This window comes from Cricetulus griseus (genome assembly GCF_003668045.3).
Source record: "Cricetulus griseus strain 17A/GY chromosome 1 unlocalized genomic scaffold, alternate assembly CriGri-PICRH-1.0 chr1_0, whole genome shotgun sequence".
Taxonomy (NCBI): Eukaryota; Metazoa; Chordata; class Mammalia; order Rodentia; family Cricetidae; genus Cricetulus; species Cricetulus griseus.
Genome location: NW_023276806.1, coordinates 108,442,919 through 108,469,320, shown reverse-complemented (window position 1 = coordinate 108,469,320; position 26,402 = coordinate 108,442,919). Strand labels below are relative to the sequence as shown.

Genomic DNA, 26,402 nt, shown 5'->3' with positions numbered 1-26,402 from the left:
GGTTCCATAGTGACCTGTTGTTGGGACTCCTAGATGTTTGGTTTGCAGGCTTACATTTTGGCCTGGTGTTAACAAACGTGAACCTTGCTCTCACTAGCCACCTACCCTAAATGCTAGCACCTCAGGAAGTGGTCTGGCTGGCAAGTTAGTTTAGAAGCTAGTGAACTCTACCAGGTAGTTCTGGCTTTTGCCTTGAGGTTAATTGGCTAATGAAGTTTTGTTTTTAAACATGGGCACTAAAGAGCACACCCGAGTGACTTGTCATCCTTCCCTGAAGGATTTCCAAGAGCCTATGTTCAGCAGCCCTTGGTGAATTGAGAGGTCTTAGAGAGGGGAACAGTTATGTAGATATAGTTGCTGCTGCCTCTGCTTGTGTTGACTGAGGGACCTGGAGCCACCCAGGCCTGGGTGGGGAAAGGAGTGTCAGGTGAAGGGTTTCTGTAATAAGGCCGACTTATTCTGTGTTAATACAGTGACCTTGTTATGGGCGGCTCTACGGTACTTTGCTGCTGCCAGTGCTCTGAAATGAGTGCAGACATCAAATGCCAGTGTCTCTTTCTTTTTCCAGGTGTTTAGGACTGACCTGATCACTGCCATGAAGTTGCATGACTCCTACCAACTGAACCCCGATGAGTACTACGTGCTGGCGGATCCCTGGAGACAGGAATGGGAGAAAGGAGTCCAGGTGCCCGTGAGCCCAGGGACCATCCCACAGCCCGTGGCCAGGTAGAGATACCCTGAGGAGACACACATACTTCTCTTTCCACCACTGCTTGTTCCTCCCCGAAAGCCAGGAGACTGAGAGGGGGGTTCTTGAGTTAGCAGTGCGATGCCATGAGGCCTGACAAGAGGTAGAAGTGTGGTAGACACAATTGAAGCCCTGGTGAGCCAAAGGGCAGTGGGCTTCTCAACTTCACGAGACATACTGCTTTCTTATTGGAGAATAGAAGGTCCAAGCATTTTAGGGAATGTCTGGCTGGGGCCGTTTCTCTCTGTGCATTACATATGACTCAGAGTGGTTTTGTGGGAGCAGTGATGGCCTTGGCGCTTCCCAGGCCTGAAGTGGCTGATAGTATTTTGGAGATGACAGTGGCTTAGATGAAGGATTTGTTTGATTAGCTCTGCTATGGACAGGCTCTTTCTGGATGCCGGTGCTTTCTCTTGACCTCCTGCCGCGCCACTCACCTTTCACAGCTTGTCTTCCTTGACGTTCCTCTGAGATGGGCTGTGGCATGTTGGTACTTTTTCCCCACTGTTATCCTTTTGGTGTAGTTTGTCCTCTGAGAGGATGGAGTGCCCAGTAGCTCTGCTGGCATCTGGCTTTGCTGCCATAGTATCCGCTGGCTCCTTGCTGTGTGAAATAGCTTCTTTTATTGTGGACAAGTATGGACTAAATTCACCTCTTGGCCCTTAGTCCGTGTCTCCCCACACACTCGATTGATTTGATTGTCATCGTTTTGGGATCTCTGAAGAGTATGGAATTCTGAAGGATGTTCAAATTATTGTAGTCCACTGTGGCTAGGCAGGCATAGGCGACCACTGAGAGTCACTTTTAGATGAGGGTCTTGGCCTGTGAAGCAGGGCTCATGGAGTGCCGGGTGCATGTAGTCCCCTTTGACCAGCACCAGGAGGCTCTGAGACTAGGAGGCCTGTGCTGGATGGTTCTGTGTAGTGCTGAGTCAGAATGGAAATGCCTGATAGACTGGAGCTTTGCACTCGACACCTGCTCTTGCTCAAGTAGGAGATATGAATCCCTTTAGTTTGCTCATCTCTGTCACACAGGTAAGTTCCTCCCATCAGTTTCAGGGTGATAAAACCTATGAACTCTGGGCACCCTGCTGGCGTGAGTGCCCATGGTGCAGAAACAGACGTGGAAGTGCTGTGATCTCAGCCTCTAATGGGCTGAGAGCCCTCAGCTCCTGCCTGGAGCTGGTTTGCTCCTTTTTCGTGCTGTCCCTTAGTTTGTCGAGGGTGAAGTTGGAAAGCCCTTCTCTGGGTGTTAACAGATTGTGAGAGAATGATAGTAGAAGAATTGTTCTGGGGTCATATATTCATGGAGTATGGGCTCTCACTCTTGGGATTCTTAGTAATGGCAACAGCCTACTCACTGTTTTGCTCAGTCTTTTTGGAAGGTGAGGGTTCAGAGCTGTTTGCAGCATGTGCTGTGCACACCTAGCTTGTTGCTGTTATTGTCATTTCTGTTCCTGAGAACTCTGCTTAGCAAGGTCTGTCTGATTCTAACAACTTCCAGGGAGAATGAGCATGCCTGTTTAACAGGAAGGGAATTAGAAACTAAGTATGGAAAATTTTATTTTATTAAAAATTTTATTAAAACGTGGGCTTTGGAAGCATGGGTGGTGGTAGGGTAGGGTTGTATGCTAGGAAGAGCAGCTTTTGAGGACTGCAGGATCTGCTTCCGCTTTGGCACTGTGGCCTTTAATGATTTCTAGCTGGGGATGTTGTGATATTTGGGTTTTAAGCCCATAATCTTTATGAGTGTAGGGGTGGTCTGGGCTTGAGGATTGGAGGAGGAAGTGGTATCTGGGCAAAGAAACTTTCTTGTACATGGCAGAAAGGGTAATCTGGCTACTTGTTTTCTTGTTAAGCAGGGTTGTGTCTGAAGAGAAGTCTCTCATGTTCATCAGACCCAAGAAGTACATTGCATCTTCTGGCTCTGAGCCTCCAGAGTTGGGCTACGTTGATATCCGGACACTGGCAGACAGCGTATGTCGCTATGACCTCAACGATATGGATGCTGCATGGCTAGAACTAACCAATGAAGAATTTAAGGAGATGGGTGAGACTGTGTTATTACATTAGTTCACCTTGAAGAAAGATCTGTTTCTGTCCATAGTGATTCATAGAGTCCTGTGAGAGGTTGAAGCCCACCCAGTCATAGCTGCTTTTGTCATCTCAGAATCCCAGCTATTCAGAGACCACATTATCTGATTTTGGCACATGTGATGAGATGCGGAGTCTACTTGGAGCTCCTAGAGTAGTGGTGGGCTGATGAGGGATGGTTCCCTGGGTGGAAGCCTGGCTTGTTTTGGCTGCAGTGACTGGATTCCTGTCATGCTCTGCCCCCACCCCTGAGTTACCATACAGGAAGAGATCAGTCAGAGGTCTGGTCCAGTAGCCTGCCCACCCACACTTTGCTGTTGTGATACAATGCCACTTTTTCCCCAACCTGCAGCCTGCTGTTTCTCAGAGTGAGCCTTATAAAGCCCGCTCCAAACCCTCTTGATTTTTACCTCTTTACACTCTTCTGAGTGACGTATGGCCCTGGCTGACAGTGTGGTCTTTGATGGTTTCTCTCCTGGGACCTTCAGACTTCTTACCTGCATTTCATGGTGTGGAGGCTGGGATGGGACATGGATCTCCTCACATTCCAGCCTTCCTTTCCCATGGTTGTTCTGAATGTTTGTCTTCAATGTCTGCCCTGACACACTGGACTCTGCATGAATGACTGCATTAGTGTTGTAGAAGCAGGGTTGGGAAGTGATGGCATGGGCTGTTTGTACTCAAGCTCATAGGAAAGAGTCACATATGTTTGTCTGCCAAGGCTGGAAGGGCAAGCAAGGGCTGTTTGGAGTTTGTGTTCCATGGAGCCCACCTCAGCCTTAACTCCAATAGCAGCTTGTCCTCAACAGAGTCCCACCCAGTTGAATGGGACTGACTGTTATTGAGCTGGGTATGTTGGTATTTCCTACTGGTGAGTTACTTAGATGTGTTACTAAGTAGATAGATGTTCCTGCTTTTGTTCCCTGTTTTAAGTATTAGTGGTCAGAACAGTGGCAAGCCTGGAGTCGTTTTAAAATCTCTTTAGAAGGCTCTGGGGGGGGGTGGTATATTCTATGTGAGTGGTATATTATGTTTGGTTTATATATCTGAGTTCTATAATATGCCAGTGTAGAAGGTGCAGTTCTGTCTTTTGAGCTGTTCAAATGCTTTACACTGTTTATCTAAAACTGCTAAAGAGAGTGTGAAGCTTTTGACCATCTGTAGGTGTCCGTCCAGTCCAGGGTCCTATCCAAAGACTCAGCCGAAAATCTGGCTTTGCAGTAGTTTAAATCGTAAGGACTCACTTGGCTATGTATGGCATTAGGTAACATGAACTAACTTGGCAGAATAAGTCATGTCCTTTGATAGAGATTGAACACCAGTTTAAAGATGTTTGTTCCAGCTGCTACTGACCTTTCTATGGTAAAGGTTCATTAGAAGGCAAAGCCAAGTTAGGTGGCCCTGGGTGAAAAGCACCCTGTGAAAACATTTCATAATTTTAATTAGTTGCTTCCTGAATGTGTGTAGTGCTTACCACTATACATTCTCAGTATGTTCTCCCTTAAAGAAGAGATTGATCTCTCTGTGTGTGTGTGTGTGTGTGTGTGTGTGTGTGTGTGTGTGTGTGTGTGTGTGTGTGTGTGCGCGCGCGCGCGCGCGCGCGCGCACATGGTATGGGTGCATGTGGGTGCTTCTTAGGGGTTCAGAAGAGGGGATTGGACCCCTGGAGTGAGTGGAAATTCCAGGTGGCTGTGAACTGCCTTACATTGATGCTAGGCACTGAATGAACTCAGGTTCTCTGAGAGAACAGCTGCTTTCCAGCCAATCTCCAAAATTGTAAACTTGAAAATGTGATGGTTTTCATTTTTATAATAACACATATAAGTTATAGGCTCAAATTATTTTACCCCCATCTTTAAGTTTGTCCCCACCCCCTTCCATATCTCATAATATAGCACATGCTGTCCTGAGACTAATTATTGTTGAGTTCTTGTATTACAGGCATGAGCTCCATGCCTGACTCATGAGGATTTCTTACAGAACTTCTTTCTTCACAAAAATTTTCATTATAGGCAATTTGGAGAACATCTGCAAATAGAAGACAATAGCTCTTTTCCCACCACTTAGGCCACAATAGCCACTTTCGTTCGTGTGTGTGTGTGTGTGTGTGTGTGTGTGTGTGTGTGTGTGTGTGTGTTGTTATTGTTTTGGCTTTCTTTTTGCAAGGCTTTTTAAAAATTACATGCATGTATCTGTGTGGGTGTGTGTAGGTGCCAGGGTAGGTCAGAAGAGGGTTTCAGATCTCTTGGATCTGGAAATACAGACAGGCAATTGTGAGGCACATGACACAGGTGCTGGCAATCTAGCTCAGGCTCTTTGCTGTAGCAGTAGTTGCTCTTGACCACTGAGCACCCTCAAGTTATTTTTCGTGGTTCTTGTAGAAGTGTGTTGTATTTTATTTGACGGATAGTAAACTGACTTCTTTGCTCCAGACATTTCTTCCTATTTGCCTTTGGTGGATCTGACTATGCCTTTGAGCTTGGTGAATTCAGAGTGGAGAGGGATAGACCAGTTAAAGACATTTGGATGTTTTCTGTGAAATCTGCTTCAGGGCACTGTTTTAAGCAGCAAGAAAGAAAATTAAAAACAAAACAAAATAAAAACCTCAAACCAGAAGCAACAAAACCCAAACACCATAGTATGTGGTCCTAACTTTCTAAGTTAAATTTGTGTCATAGCAACAGTGGTGCATCTAACAGTGTGTGTAGTTATATCCTGGCCTGCCTCTGAGATGGTTGGGAGGGCTTGCTTCTTTATTGCATCTTTCATAAGGAACACTGTGGAATGGTGTTTATCTGTGGGTTGGTCTGAGTCACTTGATGGAGATTTCTCTGGCACTCAGATTTTCTTTTATGTTTTATTTAGGAGTTTTAACACACCAGTGTTATTTCATTATATAGTAATTATTAATGTGCACTTAGTCAAGTGTCTTGTGTTTTCCTTCAGGGATGCCTGAGCTAGATGAGTATACCATGGAAAGGGTCTTGGAGGAATTTGAACAACGATGCTATGATAATATGAATCATGCCATAGAGACAGAAGAGGGCTTGGGGATTGAATATGATGAAGATGTTGTCTGTGATGTCTGCCAGTCACCTGATGGCGAGGATGGCAACGAGATGGTATTCTGTGACAAGTGTAACATCTGTGTGCATCAGGTAAGTCTAGAAAGAGCCCAGAAAGAAGTTTCCTGGAGTTCTGGGCTGAGCCTATCAGCTAGCCTGTGCTTTCTGGAGTCCAGGATGCTTCCAAATGGGGGCCCATCCTCACAGATGTGTTCTAGGAATGTTTTATTGCCATCCCCAATCCCAGGGGATAGGTCTCTACCTTTACAACCTGAAGGCACTAGGATCCAAGTGGGAACACTGAAAAACAAATCCTTGAAAAGGGAGTTAAACTCTTCATTAGTTTCCTAAGTACCATAAGTGGGGTGACTATTCTTGTCAGCCCTTGATGTTCTTGGTTTGTAGCTGCCTTTAGGACTCATGTGTTTTCCCTGAGTGTCTTCACAGGGTTATCTTCTTATACAATCCCTAGTCCTGTTGGATTAGGTGCCTGTCCACAACAGTGTAGTCTCATTCCAAGTAACAGCATGTCCAGTGACTATTCCTAAAGGTCACTTTTCAGGTGGTGGTAGAGACTTGAGCCTATCTTTTGGATAGGCTATATAGGCTATATAGGCTTGTAGGATAATCTATAGCATTAATATGTGTTTGCATATAAACTTAGCTATCGAAGGAGGGTCAGGCACTCCTTTTATTTTTCATTTTAGACTTTACTTTTATGTGTATATATGTTTTACCTGCATGTATGTCTATATACCACATTGTGCCTGGTCCCACAGTGGTAAGAAGAGTACATCAGATCTCCTGGGACAAGACACTGTGTGGGTGCTGGGAACTGAACCTGGGTCCTCTACATGAGCAGCCAGTGCTGTTAACTGCTGAGCCATCCTTCAAGAACCCCTTTTCTTGATCATTATTTCAAGATGGGAGTAGAATATGGTGGTTGTTTGTTACTGTCTTTTCCTGCAGTGAAGGTGGGCATTGGGTAATTTACAAAGCTTAATCACAGATATCGGGCCTCTGACCTCTCATTTAACTTAAGAGATTTATTATTACTAATTTATTTTTTATGTGTGTATGTCTGTGTGAGTGTATGCTCAAGGGAGCCCCAAAAGGAAGTCAGAGACAGTCCCCCCTGGAGCTGGGATTACAGGTTGTGAGCTGCTGTGAGCCAAACTTGGGTTCTTTGGAACAACAGTAAGTGTTTTTAACCACTGAGCTGTCCTCAAATTATTTAACTTTTTAATACAGTAATGAAGTGATGTGGATTTGTGTGGGGACAAGTGTACTATGTACTTTTAGGATTTAGAGAGCTGTCCTGAAGTACTTTTGAGGCCAACAGTGACACTGAAATTTAAAGCAAACTTAGGAAAAGTGGAAGAGTTGCTTGGGTGACCTGAACTTTGTTTTTTATTATTGTTCTTTGGAGTCACCCTGGCCAGTCCAGAGCTCAATATATGGACCAGTATAGCTTCCGACTGAGACAATCCTCCTGCCTCTGCCTCATGAGTGCTGAGATTGCCCATGCTCACTTTCATACCCTGGAGGTCTTGATTTTGTCTGTAATTTACCTCTAGGGCTTTATAAAACTGAGGACTATATCAGCTGTGGCCTTGTCTCAGCTTGTTTTGACAGGAGTCTTGAGACCATAATGTTCATTTTGTATCTCTGGACTTTCAAATGGTCCAGAGAGTATCTTTGGTGGTGGCTTTTGGAGTCCCTGTGGTGGTGATGTGTTAAGATGGGAAGCCGTGTAACCACCATTGTTGCTGGTACTTTTTGATTACCTGAGTGACCCTGTGGACATTTGCTCTGTTACAAGATTTCTGCTTGAAATCTAGCTGTGCTCTGTGTTTTGGAAGTAGAAGTTGATGTCAGGCTGCCTGCCAGTGCATTAGCTTGGAGGTGGCAGAGTTGTCCTGGTACTCAGGCTTCGGTTTCTTCTGCTCTTGACACACTTAATGTTCACTTCAGTTTTCTTTTGGTGAAATCCTTCATGATTTGTCTTTAAGGCATACTCAATTAGTGTAGATATGCCTTTCCAGCAAAGGAAATTCTCTTCAAATGCAACTCTAGAATGCCAGATGCAGAACCTTAATGTTTGGAGCCTTCATAGTATTGTTTAGATCTGCTAACAAAATGTCTTTTTCCAGTAGACTGTTGACAGCATCTTATTCATGGCCTCAGTGCGCTCTCAGGGCTCCAGTATTAGTGTTCCTTTGCTGTGTTCAGCTCTTCCCTGTGGTTTCCTTTCTTGTGTCCTGGGCATTCAGATTTCATGGCGGTTGTGCTTTTTCTGTCTGGAGAAATAGAGCCATGTTCCTGTGACTTGACTTCCTGACTGACTTCCAGTTCATTTAAGGATAAAGTTGTGAACAGTTTAGGTTTTAAAGGGCTCTCTGAAAGCACTCCTAGTAACATTGTGGTTTTGTTTCTTCACTCTGCTCATTGAAACATTTGCTTTTTCTTTCTTCAAACCAGCATAATGACTTTAGTTGTAAAAGCCTTGATTTTTGCAGTTTGTGCTGTCTTGTGTAATTTTGCCAACTTGTGCAAAACAGGCTTTGTTTTAAACATCAGCTAAAGAAGCCAAATTCTCATTTTGAAGTGTCTTGTTTTCCCGGGGCTGTTTGTTCACGTGGACAGTGCTGGACTCCAGTTGGTGGAATGTGTCCAGCTTGGGCAGCAGAGCTCCTCAGTTTCTCAATCCCTTCACCTTAGCAGTCCCGTGAGAGTCTTCTGTGCTTGTCTCCATCATGTCCATTATGAAGGCAGAGAGGTCTGGTGTACCCTCTCAATCTTCAGCCAGGTTGGAGTATGCTGCTCAGTGGCTGGGAACTTCCCATGGATAGCTCTTCTGGAACACTGCAGCACCAGTTACGTTACAATTTTCCCTTCTCAAGTTCTTAGTAAGCGTGCGCTTTGTCTTTGGTTCAAGCACATGGTGCTCGGAGAAGGACTGGCATATTTCCTCAGGGATTGGTATCACAGTTAGGTGGATATGTACATGTCTGCTTTGGTGTTGGTTCTGTGGAATCTTACTAGGTGGTTTTTAAGTTAATTAATAGGGGCTGGGGAGATGCCTCAGCCGTAGGAACACTGACTGCTCTTCCAGAGAACTGAGGCTTGATTCCTAGAACCCACTTTGATAGCTTACAACCAGTTCCAGGGGATCCAGTACCCTCTTCTGGCCTCTGCAGGCACTGCAAAAATGTGGTGCATAGGAATGTATACAGGCAAAAGACACAGACACACAAATAAACAGTAAGTAAACAGTAGACAAAAAATCAAATAGGAAATGTAAGTCTTTTCTCTTTCCCTTCTCTGTTGATGTTGTGGCTTTACAGGCTTGCTATGGAATCCTCAAGGTGCCAGAGGGTAGTTGGCTATGCCGGACATGTGCCCTGGGGGTTCAGCCAAAATGTTTGCTGTGTCCCAAGAAAGGTGGAGCTATGAAGCCCACTCGCAGTGGAACCAAGTGGGTCCATGTCAGCTGTGCCCTGTGGATCCCTGAGGTAAGCCCGGGTCTTAAGAGCATCTTAGTGGAGATGGTCCTGGTTTTCAGGTGGAATTGGGCAGGTGGGTGGGAGTGATTCATAGGCTGCAGTAGAGCTGCCGGATCCACACTGCTGTTGAGCACTGCCACCTCATCATCATGTGTGGGTCTGTAGATGGGCTATCTACAAGCAGAAATGGCTTGGGCTGCAGATTGGTCAGGTCCACACATCACCCCACCAGTACTTTTTTGGGAACCCTAACATGGTTGACACCACTCACAGAGCCAGGCCTGGCACCTTCATGACTATGTCCTGAGGGTGGCCATGCTACTGTCCCTGCCAGTCTGTGTGTGGCAATCTACATGTACAGTACCACAGTGCTCTGGGCCACATGTCTGTGAGTTTTATTTAAATTCTTACTCAGCCTCAGCCTTGTTAATTTCAGGTCTGGTCTAATTTATTTCCAGTCCCAGACCTTAACTAATTTAATTTGCATGGCTTGTGATGAGAATGTCATTTGTGATTCAAATTCCAGTATTTTGGTATGTGATTTGGTATTTTGTTTTTTTGTTTTTTTTTCCCCCTCCAGAGGAAAACTGTGTAGGTGTGATTTACATTGAGGTTTCACTGGTTTGATATTAACCAGTTTGCAGTTCAGTGATCCAGGCTGAACAATACCATATTTGTCTTGGTAGATTTTTACTTTTAATATAGTTTCATGTTCTGATGGACTAAGATTAAGTTTATCTGTTTGCTCACTTCATGATTTAAATATATTTATGATGGGGTTTTTTAGTCTTGACAAATTCTTGTCAATCTAGATATTTGGTACACTGTTTTAATTAAGACAGGTGTATTTGCCATTAGACACTAAAAAGAAGTGTAAAAGCCTAGATGTGTTTTTATAGAGTGGCATGCTGAGCCATATGAGGTTGAGCTGTGGGCTCTCCTGCTGATAGTCCAGAGCTGGGCCCTCAGGTCTGTGTTAGGATTCTGATGAACTCTGTTATACTCATCTTGCTGTTTTGGATCTCTAGGTAAGCATTGGCAGCCCTGAGAAGATGGAGCCTATCACGAAGGTGTCTCACATCCCCAGCAGTCGGTGGGCACTCGTGTGCAGTCTCTGCAATGAGAAGTTTGGGGCTTCCATACAGGTAACAGCTCAGTAAGAGTGGCTTTGTTTTCCTGCACTGTGTGGTAGGGAGCAGGATTCAGGGAGGGACGGACTTTGCACATCATCGGTTGGTTAGGAGAGGAGAGCTTTTCTGGACATCCATCTGGGTGTGGAGGCAGTTCAGTTTGCTGGCCCTATGCCTGTGTCCATTTCTTTCCACAAGTAGACATTCCTGGTAAAGACACTCCTAGGCTGTGGCACTCAAGAGTTGCCTACCTTCCTACTTGTAGTCATATTACACCACACAGACCCAGAAGTCCTCTGACTGCCTCCTGGGGATGCCAGTAGCTGACGTGTTAAGACCTATGTAAACAGACCTATGTAAGACCTATGTAAAAAGACCTATGCTTTTTACACTGAGAAACGAGTCCTGGAGCACTGGCTGGGAAAAGGGCACGAGCAAGCTGCTGCCCTGGGTGATCTTTGTATGAGTCTTACCTGATCTGAGTATGGTCTGGACTCCTGAGAGCCAGCCTGCATGTAAAAATGCTGATTGCATTGGCTTGTTCAGGTACAGGTAAGTGCAGAAAGTCATGAGGTCGGTGGGTGGAATTCAGGAGAAAGTGGTGTTGATGGGCTGTCTGTGTCTTCATATTGCCTGAAACTGAGTAATCGATTTCTGGGACTCATTGATAACTACTAGTCAGTTATGATTTGAGGCCTGGAATGCTGTGTGTGGCTGAGGTTTTAAAGGTGAAGTCTATCTTCCTTTGGAATGGACCCATCATTATGTATCAGATATTCTCTCTGTCTCTTCCTCTGTCTGTCTCTCTCTGTCTCTCTGTTGAAATCTGAGAGACCAATGCAGGGAATGCAACACGGACATTCATGAACTTGACAAGTGTGGTTCTGACTTTAAACACATTACTTCATTTGGCAGAATATGTTATATTTTGGCTGATCAGTGGTTCTTTGAGTAAGGTACCCGATATAATATAATAATGGGTGGTATTATATTCTTTTCCTGTTTTTAAACAATAAAGTGTTTTTATTTTTGACTACTACTATTTCCACCGATATTCAGGCATCCAAAAACACTAAAAGGATATCAGGGCTAGCACAGGGAACCTGAGAGGATTTGGTTTCAGGACCTTAAAAGTTGTAATTTTTTTTTTTTTTTTTTGTACATAAGTAGAATTTGTTGAAAACTAAAATGATAAATGCCTCTGCCTGAGGTTTGGGTTGGGCAGAATTAGAGGAGAGGTCAAGAATGATTTTAGTGTTTGCACATGTGTGCAGCACACACGCATGCATGCACGCACACACACACACCACACCCACACATGCTTTGCTTGTTGCAGATCAGGGAAAATGGCTGTCCTCATGTCTGTGTTAGCTGCTCTTTTGAGTATACCAACCCTGTTCCTTAATTGGCATTCCATCGGAGGCAGATGGGAGCCTTGTCTTTCAAGGAGAAGCGATATAATGACTTTTCTATTGCCATTGACCTCTTTTTCCCAGAGTATTAATTTGAAGAAGGGGCCAAGGAAGGCTGATGACTTTTCATATCTTCACAAACTAGATTTTTATTAAAAGAATCCCTCTCCAAAATGTCTGCAGCTGGGAAGACTCTGGTTTATGTTTCTGTAACATCTGTTTGCTGAGTCAACCTGAATAGGAAATCCCAGAGGAAGGCCATTTGGCGTCTTTTCAAAGTCTTGTATAAATATTCTGCTGCAGCTCATTTCTCTTTAAGGTTAGAATGCCTGGGTTAAGTGTAGTTTAAGCCAAACGCAGATTGTGTCTCAGTCATCTGTTCCCACTTTTACTTCCCACTTGGCTTCATGCTGCTGGGGAGAAGTAGTGCCTTTTCATGATAGTGGCCAGGTGTGTCTGTGTGTGTTCTGCCACCAAAGCTGATTTCACACGTTTCTTGTAATTGAGGTTAGTTATAAAGGTAGAGATTAATCTTAGTGCATATGTTTTAGGTGGTTGGAATTGGGGGTGGTGAAGGGGCTGGATTTTTTTAGTAAAGGATTAAATTGTGGCTGGCACTGAGTTGTATCTCAAATACTGAAACGATGAGGGGGAATCCAGCTCCAGTCTCTCTCAACTCTCTGTGGTTATGTGATGCAGGGTCTGTTGAATGAGTTTAATTAAGCTTTTCAGCTGTCCTGGAGCACAAGATCCTTGGTTGTCTGTGCAGCCCTGGCATGCCCCAGGGATCCCTTGGCCTCACACAATAAGTTGCTTTTAAGGGACTGGCTTCAGCCTCTGAGAGGTACCTCTTTCTAGGGATTTGCTCAGTGAGATCAGACGGGAGAAGTTAATCACTTTGCTCCTGCTGGCCAGAGGCTTGTGTCTGGATCAAAGACACTAAATTGTAGCCTTGTGCAGGCGGGGAGGGAGCAGGGTGTTCAGTGCATCTTGATGAGGCCTGGCCGCCGTGCTGACTTCCCTGGGGCCCACAGGAAGGGAGCCTCTGATGCAATGGTGATTCTACACTAGCAGGGAGGCCTTTCTCCATCCTCCCTTATTCTGCCTTCCTCTGGTGTGATCCTGGATGCTGCTTCCAGGAAGTCTGCTTGTATTTACCTGCCTGAGTTGGGACCTTTTCCAGCTAGGGGTTGTACTGAGGATTCAGTCTTTTTTAAAACCTACCAGGAATGTGTATGCTGAGGAGATTGCTGTTCACATTTTTTATAAAACTATGTGAGCACAAATCTTTGAGAAACTAGATTAATGCCTCAGAGTATACTCTGTACATGGAGTGCATGTCTTGAGGGTTGTGCCATCCTCATCTACAGGGCCAGTTAGTTGTATGCTGGCCCCCCCACCCCCCAGATTGTAGTGCCGTGACTGTTTGAAGCAAGCTATAGTTTGGGCTGTTTGCATTGTTCCCCGATATCTCTGACCTTCCCTTCCCTTTTCATCCTTGTCTAGCTTTCCTGTCTCAGTGAGTGTGCCTTTGTCGTCATGTGGGGTGGCCAGCACTAGGGACTCTGGTTGCTACTGCTCCATAATGGTCTCCGTGTGTTCTTTGCAGTGCTCTGTGAAGAACTGCCGGACAGCCTTCCACGTGACCTGTGCTTTTGACCGTGGCCTAGAGATGAAGACCATTTTGGCAGAGAATGATGAAGTCAAGTTCAAGTCCTACTGCCCAAAGCACAGCTCACACAGGAAACCCGAGGAGAGCCTGGGTGAGGGGGCTGCACAGGAGAATGGGGCCCCCAAGTGTTCTCCTGGGAGCCCTCTGGAGCCCTTTGCCAGTTTGGAGCAGAATAGAGAAGAGGCCCACCGGGTGAGTGTTCGCAAGCAGAAGCTACAGCAGCTGGAGGATGAGTTCTACACCTTCGTCAACCTGCTGGATGTGGCCAGGGCCTTGCGACTGCCTGAGGAAGTAGTGGATTTCCTGTACCAGTACTGGAAGTTGAAGAGGAAGGTCAACTTCAATAAGCCCCTCATCACCCCAAAGAAAGATGAAGAGGACAATCTAGCCAAGCGGGAGCAGGATGTCTTGTTTAGGAGGCTGCAGCTGTTCACGCACCTGCGGCAGGACCTGGAGAGGGTAATGATTGACACTGACACCTTATAATGACTTAGAGAAGAAGATGTAAAGAGGCGAGCACTTGCCCAGAGCAAGAGATGATAGCCAGTCGTTACTCTCAGATTCTTGTACACACTACAGCATGGGGTTGTGTTGGTTAAATATATTTATGGGCTGGTAAATTCACTGCAGTGTGCAAGACTGCTAGTGTGGGAGCTGCTTTGTGATTATTTTTCTTTACATACTTTCCCATTAATCTTTACTGTTCTGCAAGATCAGATGGGGCATACCTCCATCCCCTGCTCGCTCCCATCATTGTAAAGCTGGAGGGAATTGAGCACCAGGAACACAACCAAAGGGTTGACTCAGCATTGTTTACAGTCTGATTTTGAGAACTGGGATGTATCTGACTAATGGGGGAGAGGGCAGCAGTAGGGGAATTTCTTGTTCAACCTGGGGAGACATTTCCTAGGGGCTGATGGAGGACCCATCAGACAGAGCTAAGCACTGCCTCCCAATGGCCCATCTTTGCTTCTAGGCTAATTCACGGGCATTCCCAGCTCTGTTGCCGAGCAGAGCAGGCTATGGGTGCTGATAATGTGTGCATGAATTTAGACACACACCTGCTACAGAAGACACTTGGTAGTGAGGTGCTAAGTCATCACAGAGGTTGTGTACATGCAGTGTGTGTGCTTGTGTGTGCTCGGGTATCCCTGTCTTTTGTGTGTGTGTGTGTGTGTGTGTGTGTGTGTGTGTGTGTGTGTGTGTGTGTGTGTGTGTGTGTGTGATTCCTGGTGCACAGGGGCATTGGGTCTGTCTGGAATCCTTAGCAGTCTCAGTACACTACATACATATACACAGACATGTGTTTATCATACTACTGGGTTGCTGATGAAGTGGCTGGCTGCCTGGAGCCTCAGCTGCTGGCACTTCCCTCAGCTGTTTGCTGCTTGGTGCCTCCCCCACTCTCCTTTACCTCTGGAGTCCTAGTCTGAACCTCTCTCTTCCTGCTGCAGGAATAATTAGGAGTGGACTGTCCTCCCCAGGGTCTCCAGCTCCCTTAGGTAGTTTTGACTGAGGCTTACTAATTGGGGATGTGTCTTCAGCACCTCTTACACCTACTCCCCTGACTGCTAGCTACCTATTAAATTCATTAGTGTGGCAGAGATGGGATGCAAGTTTCTGGCCTGAAGCAGCCTGTGCTGAGAGGCACCCAAGTGGCCTGCAACAGTTAATGCATATCTCCCTCAAGCCCCTCACTTATTAGAGAGGAGTGATTCATCACCTGCTCAGCAAGAGAATCTGACTCGAAAATGATTTGAAATGAGAGTGTAGGCAGGGCAGAGATTGACTGCAGATGTGCTTAGCCAAAAGGATCAGTTCTCACAGAGACCTGTACCACCTTGTTAGCAATGGGGTAGTCATGAAAGTAGTTTTAAGTGCTCATTAGAGGCCCTTTTAGTACACACCTTCTAATGCTGGCTTTTTGTGATGTCCCTTTCTAAACCATGTTAGGATTCTGGGTAAGGTGGCTGGTGTCAGGCTAAGGGGGAGGCAGGAGCAGGTTGGTGAGGCTCTCATACTCCCCCCTGGTGGTTAGTGCAAAGAACCACGTGCATTTGAGGTATGTTACTGAGAAAGGGATTCAGGGTAAATGGGTATTATGGTCAGAAGCTACCATCCTAACCCAACAACTGCTGTAACTGGGGTGCATGGAGTCAGATAGTCCTTGGGAGCAAAGGACGAGAAGTCTCATGTTTTGACTGTGTTTGTTTCACAATCACCACAGAATAAAAGTGTAGAAAATGCTTGTGGTGTACTAACTCTTTTTCTGTATTTAAGATAACTGAGATTAACATACACGTATAATTAAATTCTGAACTTTTTGGAGTCGTCATTTTGCTTTTAAGTAGAATAATGCCTATGATGTATAAGGGAATAAATCAGGATTTGTGCACGAATGCGTGTATGTGTGTGTGGGTGGCATTACTTAACATTTATTATTAAAAAGTCTAAAGTTTTAATGAATTCAGTGTCAGTTTAAAAGGGTTTATTTATAATGAAAAGTTGTGTTTTCCTCATCTGCTATGAGTGCTGTCTGAAAACGCTGTGGTCTATGCCAGGCCCTAGAGAGTTGTATAATGCTTTACAATTATAAACAAATGTATCAGGCCAAAGGCTCATCAGGGCAGGCATGACAAAAGAAAAAAAATCCAAAGTTACAATAACTTGTTTTCTCAGTATGTTAGTGATCTGCGTATTTATGCAATATCAGCTACACAATAGGCACTCAAGAACCAGTTAACATAGGTGACTGGAATCAAGGTATGTGGTCATTCCTGAACTAACAAGTGAGTAGCATTTATTAGAAATGCAGGTGACTCAGATTATGTTAATTGCTCTTTCTGGCAAATAAACACCTCGGGGGGGCCTTGCACACCTGGGTACCAATTCTGGACCAGAAAGTTAGATGGATATCAGGAGGCAATAAAAAGAGAAGATGGTAATGTGAGGAGTATCACTCCAAGTTCCCAAAGCTGCCACCTCACTCTTACAGGATTCCTGACCATCTAATTGGGAGATTTATTGCATCTGCTTAGAAAGATGTACTAAGTGTTAGCTCAAAAACTGAGTACTAGTTCGGATAAAGACATCCTCCCTCTGCACTCTGTAGTTGTATTGGAAAGGCGCCAAGTTCTGAGGGACAGTCCTATGCATTTGTCACTTAGTGGAATAGAACTTTTTGAAAACCCACTTGAGACCACAGTTGTCCCCTGAACAAAATGTGTATAAGGCATTGTGTGTCGAGCATTGCTTAGAGTTAAGAAAACCCACTGCAACTATTCTTAGCTGTTAGGCCGGTAGGTCTCTCAGGATACAGTCCCTGATGTAACAGTAACATTCTGGAAACCTAAAAGTGCAAACTGGAATCAGGTATCATCAGCATTGTTTCTGTTTGTGAATTTCCTTTAAGAGGAAAGTATGACTTGGATTTAGCCTGGTGTTGGGACATGAGGTGATGAGTTTGGCTTCCTGATGCTGGAAGCTGAGGGAATGTGAATTGGGGAAGTTTGGCTGAGTGATATCAGTCAAGTTCTCTGGGCAAAGGCCATGAGGCCATGACTAGATTCCTGCCAAGAATGCTTTTTTTGGGGGGGGTCGTCTACTTTGGGGCGCTCAACTCTACAATGGCTAGCCAGCCAGAGCTGGATCAATTAGGCCTTACTGATCCCAGCTGGAAAACATGGCCTTTTTGCTTTGTGGATTTATTTAGAAAGAAGCTCCTTATCTGAGGTCACTGGAAATAAAGGAGTTTTTCTGACTTAGAGGCCATGGTAAATTTCCTGGCATACAGCCACCAAAGTTGAGATATGGCTTCCCTACTTTAATTTTTGTGAATTAAGTTTGAGATGTATCTGCTTGTCCATCTGAGTTGAATATGAGCATGAACTAGAATGCCCATTTCATGTTTGCAAAAATCAGATTCATCTTTATGTAAAAGCTGACTTATGTGGACTGCCCTAAGTTTTGAATTTGAGATGAGGATTTAGGTTTGATTCTTTGTTTTCGAACTTCCACCCATAATCTCATCTGGGTGGGATACTACTTATCAAAGAGAGGGAATATCCTGTTAGTCATTAAATTTTCTCTAAAGAACTCCTACTTCTCTGCCTGGGATTATGGCTCTTAGAGTTAACTTAGACAAGAAGAGTAATTTCCTTTTTAATGTTTTAATCAGCCTATTTTTTAACAGTATTAATGTAAGTGATTAATGTAGAAATAGAGACAGGAAGACCCTGATAGTGAGTCAGTCAGGGTCAGCAAAGTCTGATAGTGTTTACCTTCCTGTCCTGTTCTCCTGTAAACTGCTTTGAACGCAGCTGGGATTTAGAGAGCCTTGGTGGTGGGGAGCTCTCTGCACAAGTCAGTGTGCAAAACGGTATGGCTTGTGCCAGAGAAGCAGCTAGTGAACTTTGAATTTGCAGTATGGCACAAAGAGACTGCTCAAAAGAAGGATGTATTTTTAGGGTGCCATTAATGATAGTTGAGCATGTGGTCATTTTCCACTTCTGCCACAGCCACTGAGGTTGTTGAGGTTTTATGGGCATCTTCTTGAAGAAAGGCTCAACTTTTCAGTGGTGGGCTGCAGCTGACATTTTATCTTCAGGCCCATGCAGTCTAGTCATGTTTTTTTGAGACAGGGTTACTCTGTATAGCCCTGGCTGGTCTGGCACTAGCTCTGTACACCAGGCTGGAACTGAACTCAGAGATCCACCTGCCTCTGCCTCAAATGCTGCAGATTAAAGGCATGCGCCACCACCAGGCCAATCTAGTCACTTTTACCAGGAGACTTTAGGATCAAGGGATCAGTCGGGTTTAGTGAGTTAATTCTTTTGTTTTGATGACAGGTAGCTTTAAGATAGATTACTGACCACAAACTAGTGGATGTGTACATGATCTGTCTGAGTGGGGAATCTCAGCACTTGGTCTTTCAGTTACAAATGAACTAGAATGAGGTTAGTAGCAATTTTAAACTGATGATCCATGGATTCAGATTGACTGGGGATGCAGGAACAGTTCCCAGGCATTTGCATACCTCTCTGGAGTACACTGCACTGCTGGTCTGGTTTTGCAAAGTTGTACTCAGTAGACCAAGAAGCTCATCAGATCTTCCAGAGAACCTTGTGCAAGGGATTCCTCTTATGCCTTTGGCCTGGAAGATGCTTGATAAAAGCATGCAGGGAGGTTGCTTCTGAACTTGCTAGATCCATTGGCAGTAAGATTGCTGGGATGACACTGTTGGATGGTAAGCAGAGCTTACGCACAAGGCAGTAAGTCCTGAGTAAACAGTAGAGGTCTCTATACTGCAGACTGGTAGGGAGGAGTGGGACTCTATTCTCTGCTGCTCCTCCTCTGTCACTCTGTGGCTGCTGCAGACACTGAGGGGATAAACAAGCACAATCTTTCTAGTGGTAGGGTAAAATGCTTAAAACACGTTTGGATTTCACATGTCTGTCAAGGCCCGAGCAGGGCCAGTATGTCTCAGGTAAAGGAAAACTGAATTTACTGAAGTATCATTACTGTATTGCTCACTTAGAATCTTTATTCTCTACATTCTAGGTTCGGAACCTCACTTATATGGTGACCCGCAGGGAAAAGATTAAACGATCTGTGTGCAAAGTCCAGGAACAGATTTTCAGTCTTTACACTAAGCTCTTGGAGCAAGAAAGAGTTTCAGGTATGCATTAAGCCATAGAAGGGCAAAATGTAGGGCAGGGGTTTGTAGCCTTAACACTGCTATTGAGGGAAAACAGTTGCTCTTTCATCTGTCCTGTATAAAGTTTAAATAGTACAGCTGTTCATATTTAAAGACCACCTTTAAACATTGAAGGCATTATGTTATAGGGAAAGAGCTGAATTTGGCCTTAAATAGGATTTGAGACCTGTAGCATATCCCTGCTGACTAAATAGAAGCAAGTTGTAAACCTTACTTCTCTAATTGCCTTATGTGAAGTGGGAATGCTAGCTCTTGTAACTATCAGGAAATCAAAATGAAAGTGAGAGTATATTGCAGTGCTCTTGATAAACATGGGGTAGCTACAAAGGTATGCATTCTCTAGCCTTTGGATCGACCTGACATGTAAATAAATGGTAAGAGTACTTACTCACCAAATAAACTCATTTTATAACACTTAGGGTGGACTTCTGAAGCTATAGATGGAATTCTGAGTGTGGGACATTTATTTAGTGTCTTCTATTTACATTGTTCTGGCCAGTCAAAATGTGGGATGTATGCTTCTTCAACTGGAGAGTGTGTCAGTTACTTGGAGACCATGTGTAATGCTGGGCAAGTGTTTCACTCTGGGATTCATTTGCTCTTTAATTAGTTTGGTGTAGAACCATGACCTCTAAAGTGTGCTAAAAGCACACTTTTAGCACCAGTGTTCTATGAGGACAATCCAAGAAGTAGATAATGTAAGAGTTTCATGGAGGAAGTCTATCCTGGGAATTTGTTCAACACAGTTCAACACCAGTCCCTGAGTCAGGGACTGGTGATTTTGGGCTGGCCTTCAGTGGAAGAGGATGAGTTGCTCCACCTTGGACTGCCCTTTAAAATAAAATAAAATAACAACTTTCTTGACACTTGGTTGTGTGCTGAGTCATAGTCGACTCACTCTTCCCTCACTGATTTTTGTGGTCTTTTCTCTAGATAATTATGGTTCGAAACTGTTGAAATCCAAAGTCTGGCTTAGAATTATATACATGTGACTAGATACAACTTGACTAGTTGAACACACAAAAATGACTGAGGGGAATTTTCAATATTCTTAGTAACGTTAACTTAGATGTGTTCTTGCTAAGATTAAGTATTTTCCAAAGGGATCAACTGTATTGCATTGTCTGGACCTTGAACTTTGATTGCAAAACTTTGAACGTAAGTTTTTCATAGTACAGCTTCATAGGTAAAGCAGTGCAGGTTAGGTCCTTTAAGGTTACCCTCCATCTCTTCATTCTTCCATTGGAAGATGATGTTGCCTGGGATGGTTAATGTAGTGTACCCTGCAGACTCATGCTAGCTGAAGCTTTTGGTACTTGCTGTGGGATCAGTAATTGATTACCCATGAAGGATGATCTTTCTTGTAGCTTGAAAGCAGTCGTGGCTGAGGTTTATACTTGGCTGAGTGAATAATACTCTTTTCACAAAGTTAGGATGTGTTTTGGATTATGACACTGTAATGTAGATTCATCCAGAATTCTCTGTACTGCTGAGCATGATGGTTCATGCCTGTGATCTAAGCATTCTTGGGGCTGAGGTAGGAAGAATGCCAAAATTTCAAAGTCAGTCTGGATGACATTGTGAGTTCTAGGTCAGCCCATGCTACATAATGAGACCGTGTTTAAAGAAAACAACAAAAACAGAAGTACAGAAAAGAGAAACAAATTTTATCTTCCCTTCATTTTGAGTTAAGTGGCAAGTGGTCAGTTGAAACGACTTACTCTTCTGTGGGATGGCCATAGCAAATGCTGCTGAAGCCTTCTAGGGTGGCTTTTCTTTGTAATTTCTAGACTCTGATGCTTAAAGTATCCTGCCTTGTAAGACAGATTCAAGGGCAATGACCACGACTTTACATGTGTTCTTTAGAATTCATGTCTCAAATTGTTGTGATTCTGGGAACAAGTAGGGAGAGCATCTTCAGTGGAAATGGTGTTTATGGGAGGCCTATCTTAGATACTTTTGAGAGACATAGGCTCCAAGTCCATTAGATAGAAATTACAGTTCAGACAACATTGTACCCTCTTTACCTTTCTGTTTCCTGCTAGGGTATTTCGGTAAAACAAACAGAAAACCCATCTCACACGTGGCTATCATAAAAATACTCACTCCAGTGATGGTTTTTTTTTTACTTTGAGAAAGCAGGCATTTTCAAGCCAACAGCTTGCCTCAGCTGTGTTGCTATGCCTACATCTGATGGATAATAAGGTCTTGTGAGGGCTCCCGTGATACACTGGAACTGAACCTTATTCTCTTCAATAGGAGACACAAAATGTGAGAATTGCCTTTTTGTAGCTGGTCTTGATACTCTTGAAGAATCATGGTCCTTATGAATTCATCAGTAGTTTTCAGACCAGGGTTAATGAGTAGGAGGATATGAGATAAATTTAGTGGATCATGACTAACATACAGAACAACTATGAAATAGACTACAAAGTCTCAGGCTGGAGAGATGGCTCAGTCAGTGGTCAAGAGTACTTGGCTGCTCTAGCATTCCAGAGGATCTGGGTTTGATGCCCAGTACTCACATGGTAGCTCCCAACTGTCTATTATAATAAACTCCAGTTCTAGCTCCAGATCTGACACCTCCTTCTGGCTTTCATAAGCACTGTACCCATGTAGTACATAGACATACATGCAGGCAAAACACCCATACACATAAAATAGAAATAAAACATAATTTAAAAAATAGGAAGTGTCAGTTTCTGTTGAAGAGATGAGAATTGAAATTTCATAAAATACAACCTTTTATAAGTTAAGCTATGAGACTTAAGTTCTATGATTTACATAAAAGACTAACTTATCTTTAACTTGGACAACAAGTTGAACCCAAATAGATTTTGCATACAATGAATGAACTTTTTTTCATATTACATGTCCAGAATTATTGTGAATACCTACCTTTATTCAGTTTATACATTTACATATATTTGTTCTCAATGGCCCTTTGGAGAAAAACTTGAAAGCTCTGGCTAGTCTCAGAAAGGGAAGTGGTGGATGGTGACTGGTAGATGGTACAATTGCTGCTATGTAGCCAGGTGGAGGAAGTGGCAGCTCTTGGGAAGATTCTGAATGGATTCTCCTTTTAAAGTCATATCCTCTTTGAATTTCGTTTGTCCTTGAACAGTTTCAGGAAAATTTGTATTTTAGTGGGTTTGGGAAAAAAATGTAGTATATGGACTACTACTTAGATTGAAAGCAGCAGATTCTAAATCAGGTCATGTCTTTAAAAACATTTTTTACAAAGTGCTGGTGACTCTTGGGTGGCAAGTTTGTGAAATGATGCTTCAGGTCAAGAACTTTATTCTTTTGGATTTGCTTATTTAATTTTCCCTTGTTTTTCTGTTTGTAGGTGTGCCTTCTTCCTGCTCCTCCTCACTGGAGAACATGCTTTTGTTCAATAGTCCTTCTGTGGGTCCCAATGCTCCTAAGATAGAGGACTTGAAGTGGCATTCTGCATTCTTCAGGAAACAAATGGGTAGTACTTCCTTGGTTCATTCGATGAAAAAGTCCCATAAGCGAGATCCATTGCAGAATAGTCCTGGGAGTGAGGGGAAGACCTTGCTAAAGCAGCCAGCTCTGTGTGGTAGAAGGGAGGGGCTGGGGGTCCCAGAAAGCTTTCTGAGCTTTGAAAAGACTTTTACAGAAGCACGCCTCATATCATCAGCACAACAGAAAAACGGTGTGGTGACACCAGACCATGGGAAAAGAAGAGACAATCGTTTTCATTGTGATCTCATTAAAGGAGACTTAAAGGACAAATCTTTTAAACAGAGTCACAAGCCTCTCAGGTCTACAGACACATCCCAGAGGCATCTGGACAACACAAGAGCTGCCACCTCCCCTGGAATAGGGCAGTCAGCACCTGGCATGAGGAAGGAGATTGTGTCCAAGTGCAATGGCTCCCTAGTCAAAGTGCCTACAACACCTGCCAGCCCAGTGAAAAGCTGGGGAGGATTTCGGATTCCAAAGAAAGGGGAACGGCAGCAGCAAGGAGAAGCCCTGGAGGGGGCCTGCCACCAGCACTCAGACTGTCCCCACTTGGGTTTAGGCCGAGTTCCAGGCAAGGAAAGGGCAAAGAACAGGTTAAGATCCGACAGTGAGAACGATGGGTATGTCCCTGATGCGGAAATGAGTGACTCGGAGAGTGAAGCATCAGAGAAGAAATGTATCCATGCCAGCAGCACCATCAGCAGGAGGACAGACATCATCAGGAGAAGCATATTAGCCTCTTGATGAAACAGACGTGGAAAGCACGTGGCTTGTTGCTGGCCATGCTGAGGAGAGCTCTGACATGGGGGCAAGCAAAACCCATTATTTCTGAGCGACATATTTTTCCTTGCAATTCAGATTGAATTTTTTTCCAGAGTCATTTATAAATCATTTTTGTGAGAAGTTTGTGTTATTTGCAACTTGTTGAGGAAACAGAAGAGTAGATTGTAACCACAAGACACTAAGATTAGAACCTGAACTAAACACTAAAAATGAAGTAACATTAGAGAGGGTCAGGTTTGAAAGGCACCTTGCATTACTGCCCTCCACGTTTTTTTTTCCAAAGCACAAACTCTTGGATTGAGTACAGAATCAGATAGAATTCTGTGTTATGAATAAATTCTATTTATAGAAGCCTTCACTACTATTTATAGCCCACAAAGCTTATTTTCTAGGAATGGTAAATGCTGACAGCATTTTGGCTCCCAGGCTGTGGGTGTGAGTAGCTGGGACTCAGAAGCTTCAGCAACACTGGGATCTTGCACATGTGGCATCCAGGGGAAGAGTTTACACAACAGGCATTGATGGAAGGCTGGAGGGACAGAGCTGAGCTGCTGAAGTGAGACTTAGGGCCTGTGCCCCAGAGTGGGCTGTGGACATAGAGTGGGTGGAGAGGACGCTTATGAGAAAGTTCTGTGAGAAAGGGCAGCCAAGACCCAAGTGTTACTAGTCCTCTTGACTTTCCTCATACCTAACTGCTGGTCCTTGGACCCAATTCGGATTTCCCTGGCTACTGCCAGTACTTGACCACCTGGCTTCCAATAATACAATGACTATTCAAGTTCAAGTGATGAACTTCAGACTCTGGTGACTCTCACTCCCCAGAGTCGACCACTAGTGCATATTTGGGGAATCCAGGCTTCCACCATGAATGGATTCCTTAAGCAAAAAGGAAAAAAAGAAAAAAAAAAAAAAAGAAAAAAAAAAGGTAAAACAGGTTATATTTTAAAACAATAGAAAGGCAATATGTTGGGTCAAGTTCTTATATTGACCAAGGCTATATAGGAAAGAAGTCAGTCCTTGAATAGGTTTCCTGGAGTTGGAGTTCTAAACTCTGATTTGTAACTTGGACTTTCGAATTGCAAATGGCAATAACTAGTAAATTATCAGCAATAATAAATTTAGCATTGAATTTGAGTACAATGTTCTGTTTTTGCACTCACGTAGTGCGTATGTATTCAGACAAGTGGATAGTGTTAAAGTCCTGTTATTTTCTTTGGCATTCAGTGTAGTTGTGAATCAAATTTAAGACAAGGAAATAGCAATGAGATTTAGAATTAAGGGCATTTGGAATAAGCCCCATTTCCCCTAAATTACCCTTAGTTTGTTAATATTAATGTTCAGATTCCTGATTCATTTATACATCTGTTTCCATGTGGCAGGGACATTCTGATATTTAATGAGCAATGCTTTGAGTTTGTAGAAGCTTTCAAGTCTTCCAGATGATCGTAAACAACAGAAAAGGCTTATTGAATTCCATCTTGCTATGCAAGTTTTATCAGATGATCAAATGACAGATCTGATGCATCCCATTGTATGTATATTTTCAAACCAAGTCTTAACTTCTCAAGTACATTGTAGTAGCTAATTCAGGGGAGGGGAAAGGATGACCCAGGTTTTAGATTGACTATTTTTGAGCTGTGGAGCTCCTTTTGAGACTGCTGTCCAGATCAGCTTGTTGCTACCGGTATTTGAAGGTTCTTAGGAGTCCCAAGTTGTACTTCCGCTTGTAGACTAATTTAAAAATTAGATGTTTTGCATATGAGCAAAAACCTTTTGCTGGATCCAGGAAAAGGTTGGACTCTATCTAGTTATCTTTGGATTGCAGCAACAGCACTGGGTGAGAATAGAATTTATAGAGGAATAATTTGTGAAGCCATAGAAAGAAAACCTAAATTAATCTAGTGAGTGTATAGCCTCTCACCAGTTTAAGGGGCACCAGATCCATTTGCACTATTAGGAATGCTAGTTTTGTGCAAAAAAATGCCTTACCTGTTTTCCCCCCATATTTAGGTTGAAAAGCTTTCAAATGTTCCAAGTTTGCTGAACCAAAAAACAAAACAAAATAAAAAAAAATAAAAAAATTCCCCTATAAAAACAAAACAAAAAATAAAAGCCCACTTTTTATTACTGCTTTGAAGTTCAAATGGTATAGAGCACGGTTTCTGACAGTGTAACGACAGCTTTGTAAGTTAGTTTCATGTCATGCTGGGAACTCTGTATGAGGCGGCCATACACAGCGACAGCCTACCTACCCACTTGCATTTTATTAGTATGGAGCTTTTTTGTTTGTTTGTTCTTTTGAATCTTCCTTGTGCATCCTGACCAAGAAATATCTTTGATTATGATCAATGTATTATGTCAAAATGTAGGCTAGTTAAACTTTTGTAAAGTTGCCTGGAATGTCATTTGTTAGGTTATAAACACAAAATTTAAATGAAGGGTTTTATGTGTTGTGTACAAATCTTAATTATTTTAAAATGGACAAACTTGTCATTACATTTGTAACCTTGTACAGAGGATTTTTCACTATGTGCCTAGCTTGGTGTCCATTCAGCTAAAATTGAAAAAAAAAAAGGTGCATGAAGAGTTAAAATCAGAACTTAAACAAAGTATATGTAGAGATGACTATTTTATATTACATGGCCCAATCCTGTATTTATTTCTACCCCCCTTTTTGAAAGTATTTATAAAACTAGTTGAAGACAGCTGTATTTTTTTGTTGAACTATTTAGTAGAATTTGTGCCTTTTTGTCTGTATGTGAATAAATGCTGTACATTTTGCAATACA

General features: G+C 43.4%; 1 protein-coding gene across 6 annotated transcripts in view; it reads left to right on the top strand.

Moving 5' to 3' along the window:
* Jade1 (jade family PHD finger 1) overlaps window positions 1-26,402 on the top strand; it is a 54,884-nt gene extending 28,482 nt beyond the window's left edge. For 5 of the 6 annotated variants that reach the window (XM_027391916.2, XM_027391915.2, XM_027391917.2 and 2 more), the window contains 8 exons: window positions 569-726; window positions 2,607-2,797; window positions 5,788-5,999; window positions 9,254-9,421; window positions 10,441-10,557; window positions 13,564-14,085; window positions 19,186-19,303; window positions 22,692-26,402. In XM_027391916.2, coding sequence (XP_027247717.1) covers window positions 569-726; window positions 2,607-2,797; window positions 5,788-5,999; window positions 9,254-9,421; window positions 10,441-10,557; window positions 13,564-14,085; window positions 19,186-19,303; window positions 22,692-23,575 — 2,370 coding nt within the window. In that variant the 3' untranslated portion in view covers window positions 23,576-26,402. The remainder of the gene's footprint in view (window positions 1-568; window positions 727-2,606; window positions 2,798-5,787; window positions 6,000-9,253; window positions 9,422-10,440; window positions 10,558-13,563; window positions 14,086-19,185; window positions 19,304-22,691) is intronic. The other variant, XM_027391914.2, reaches the window with a different exon arrangement.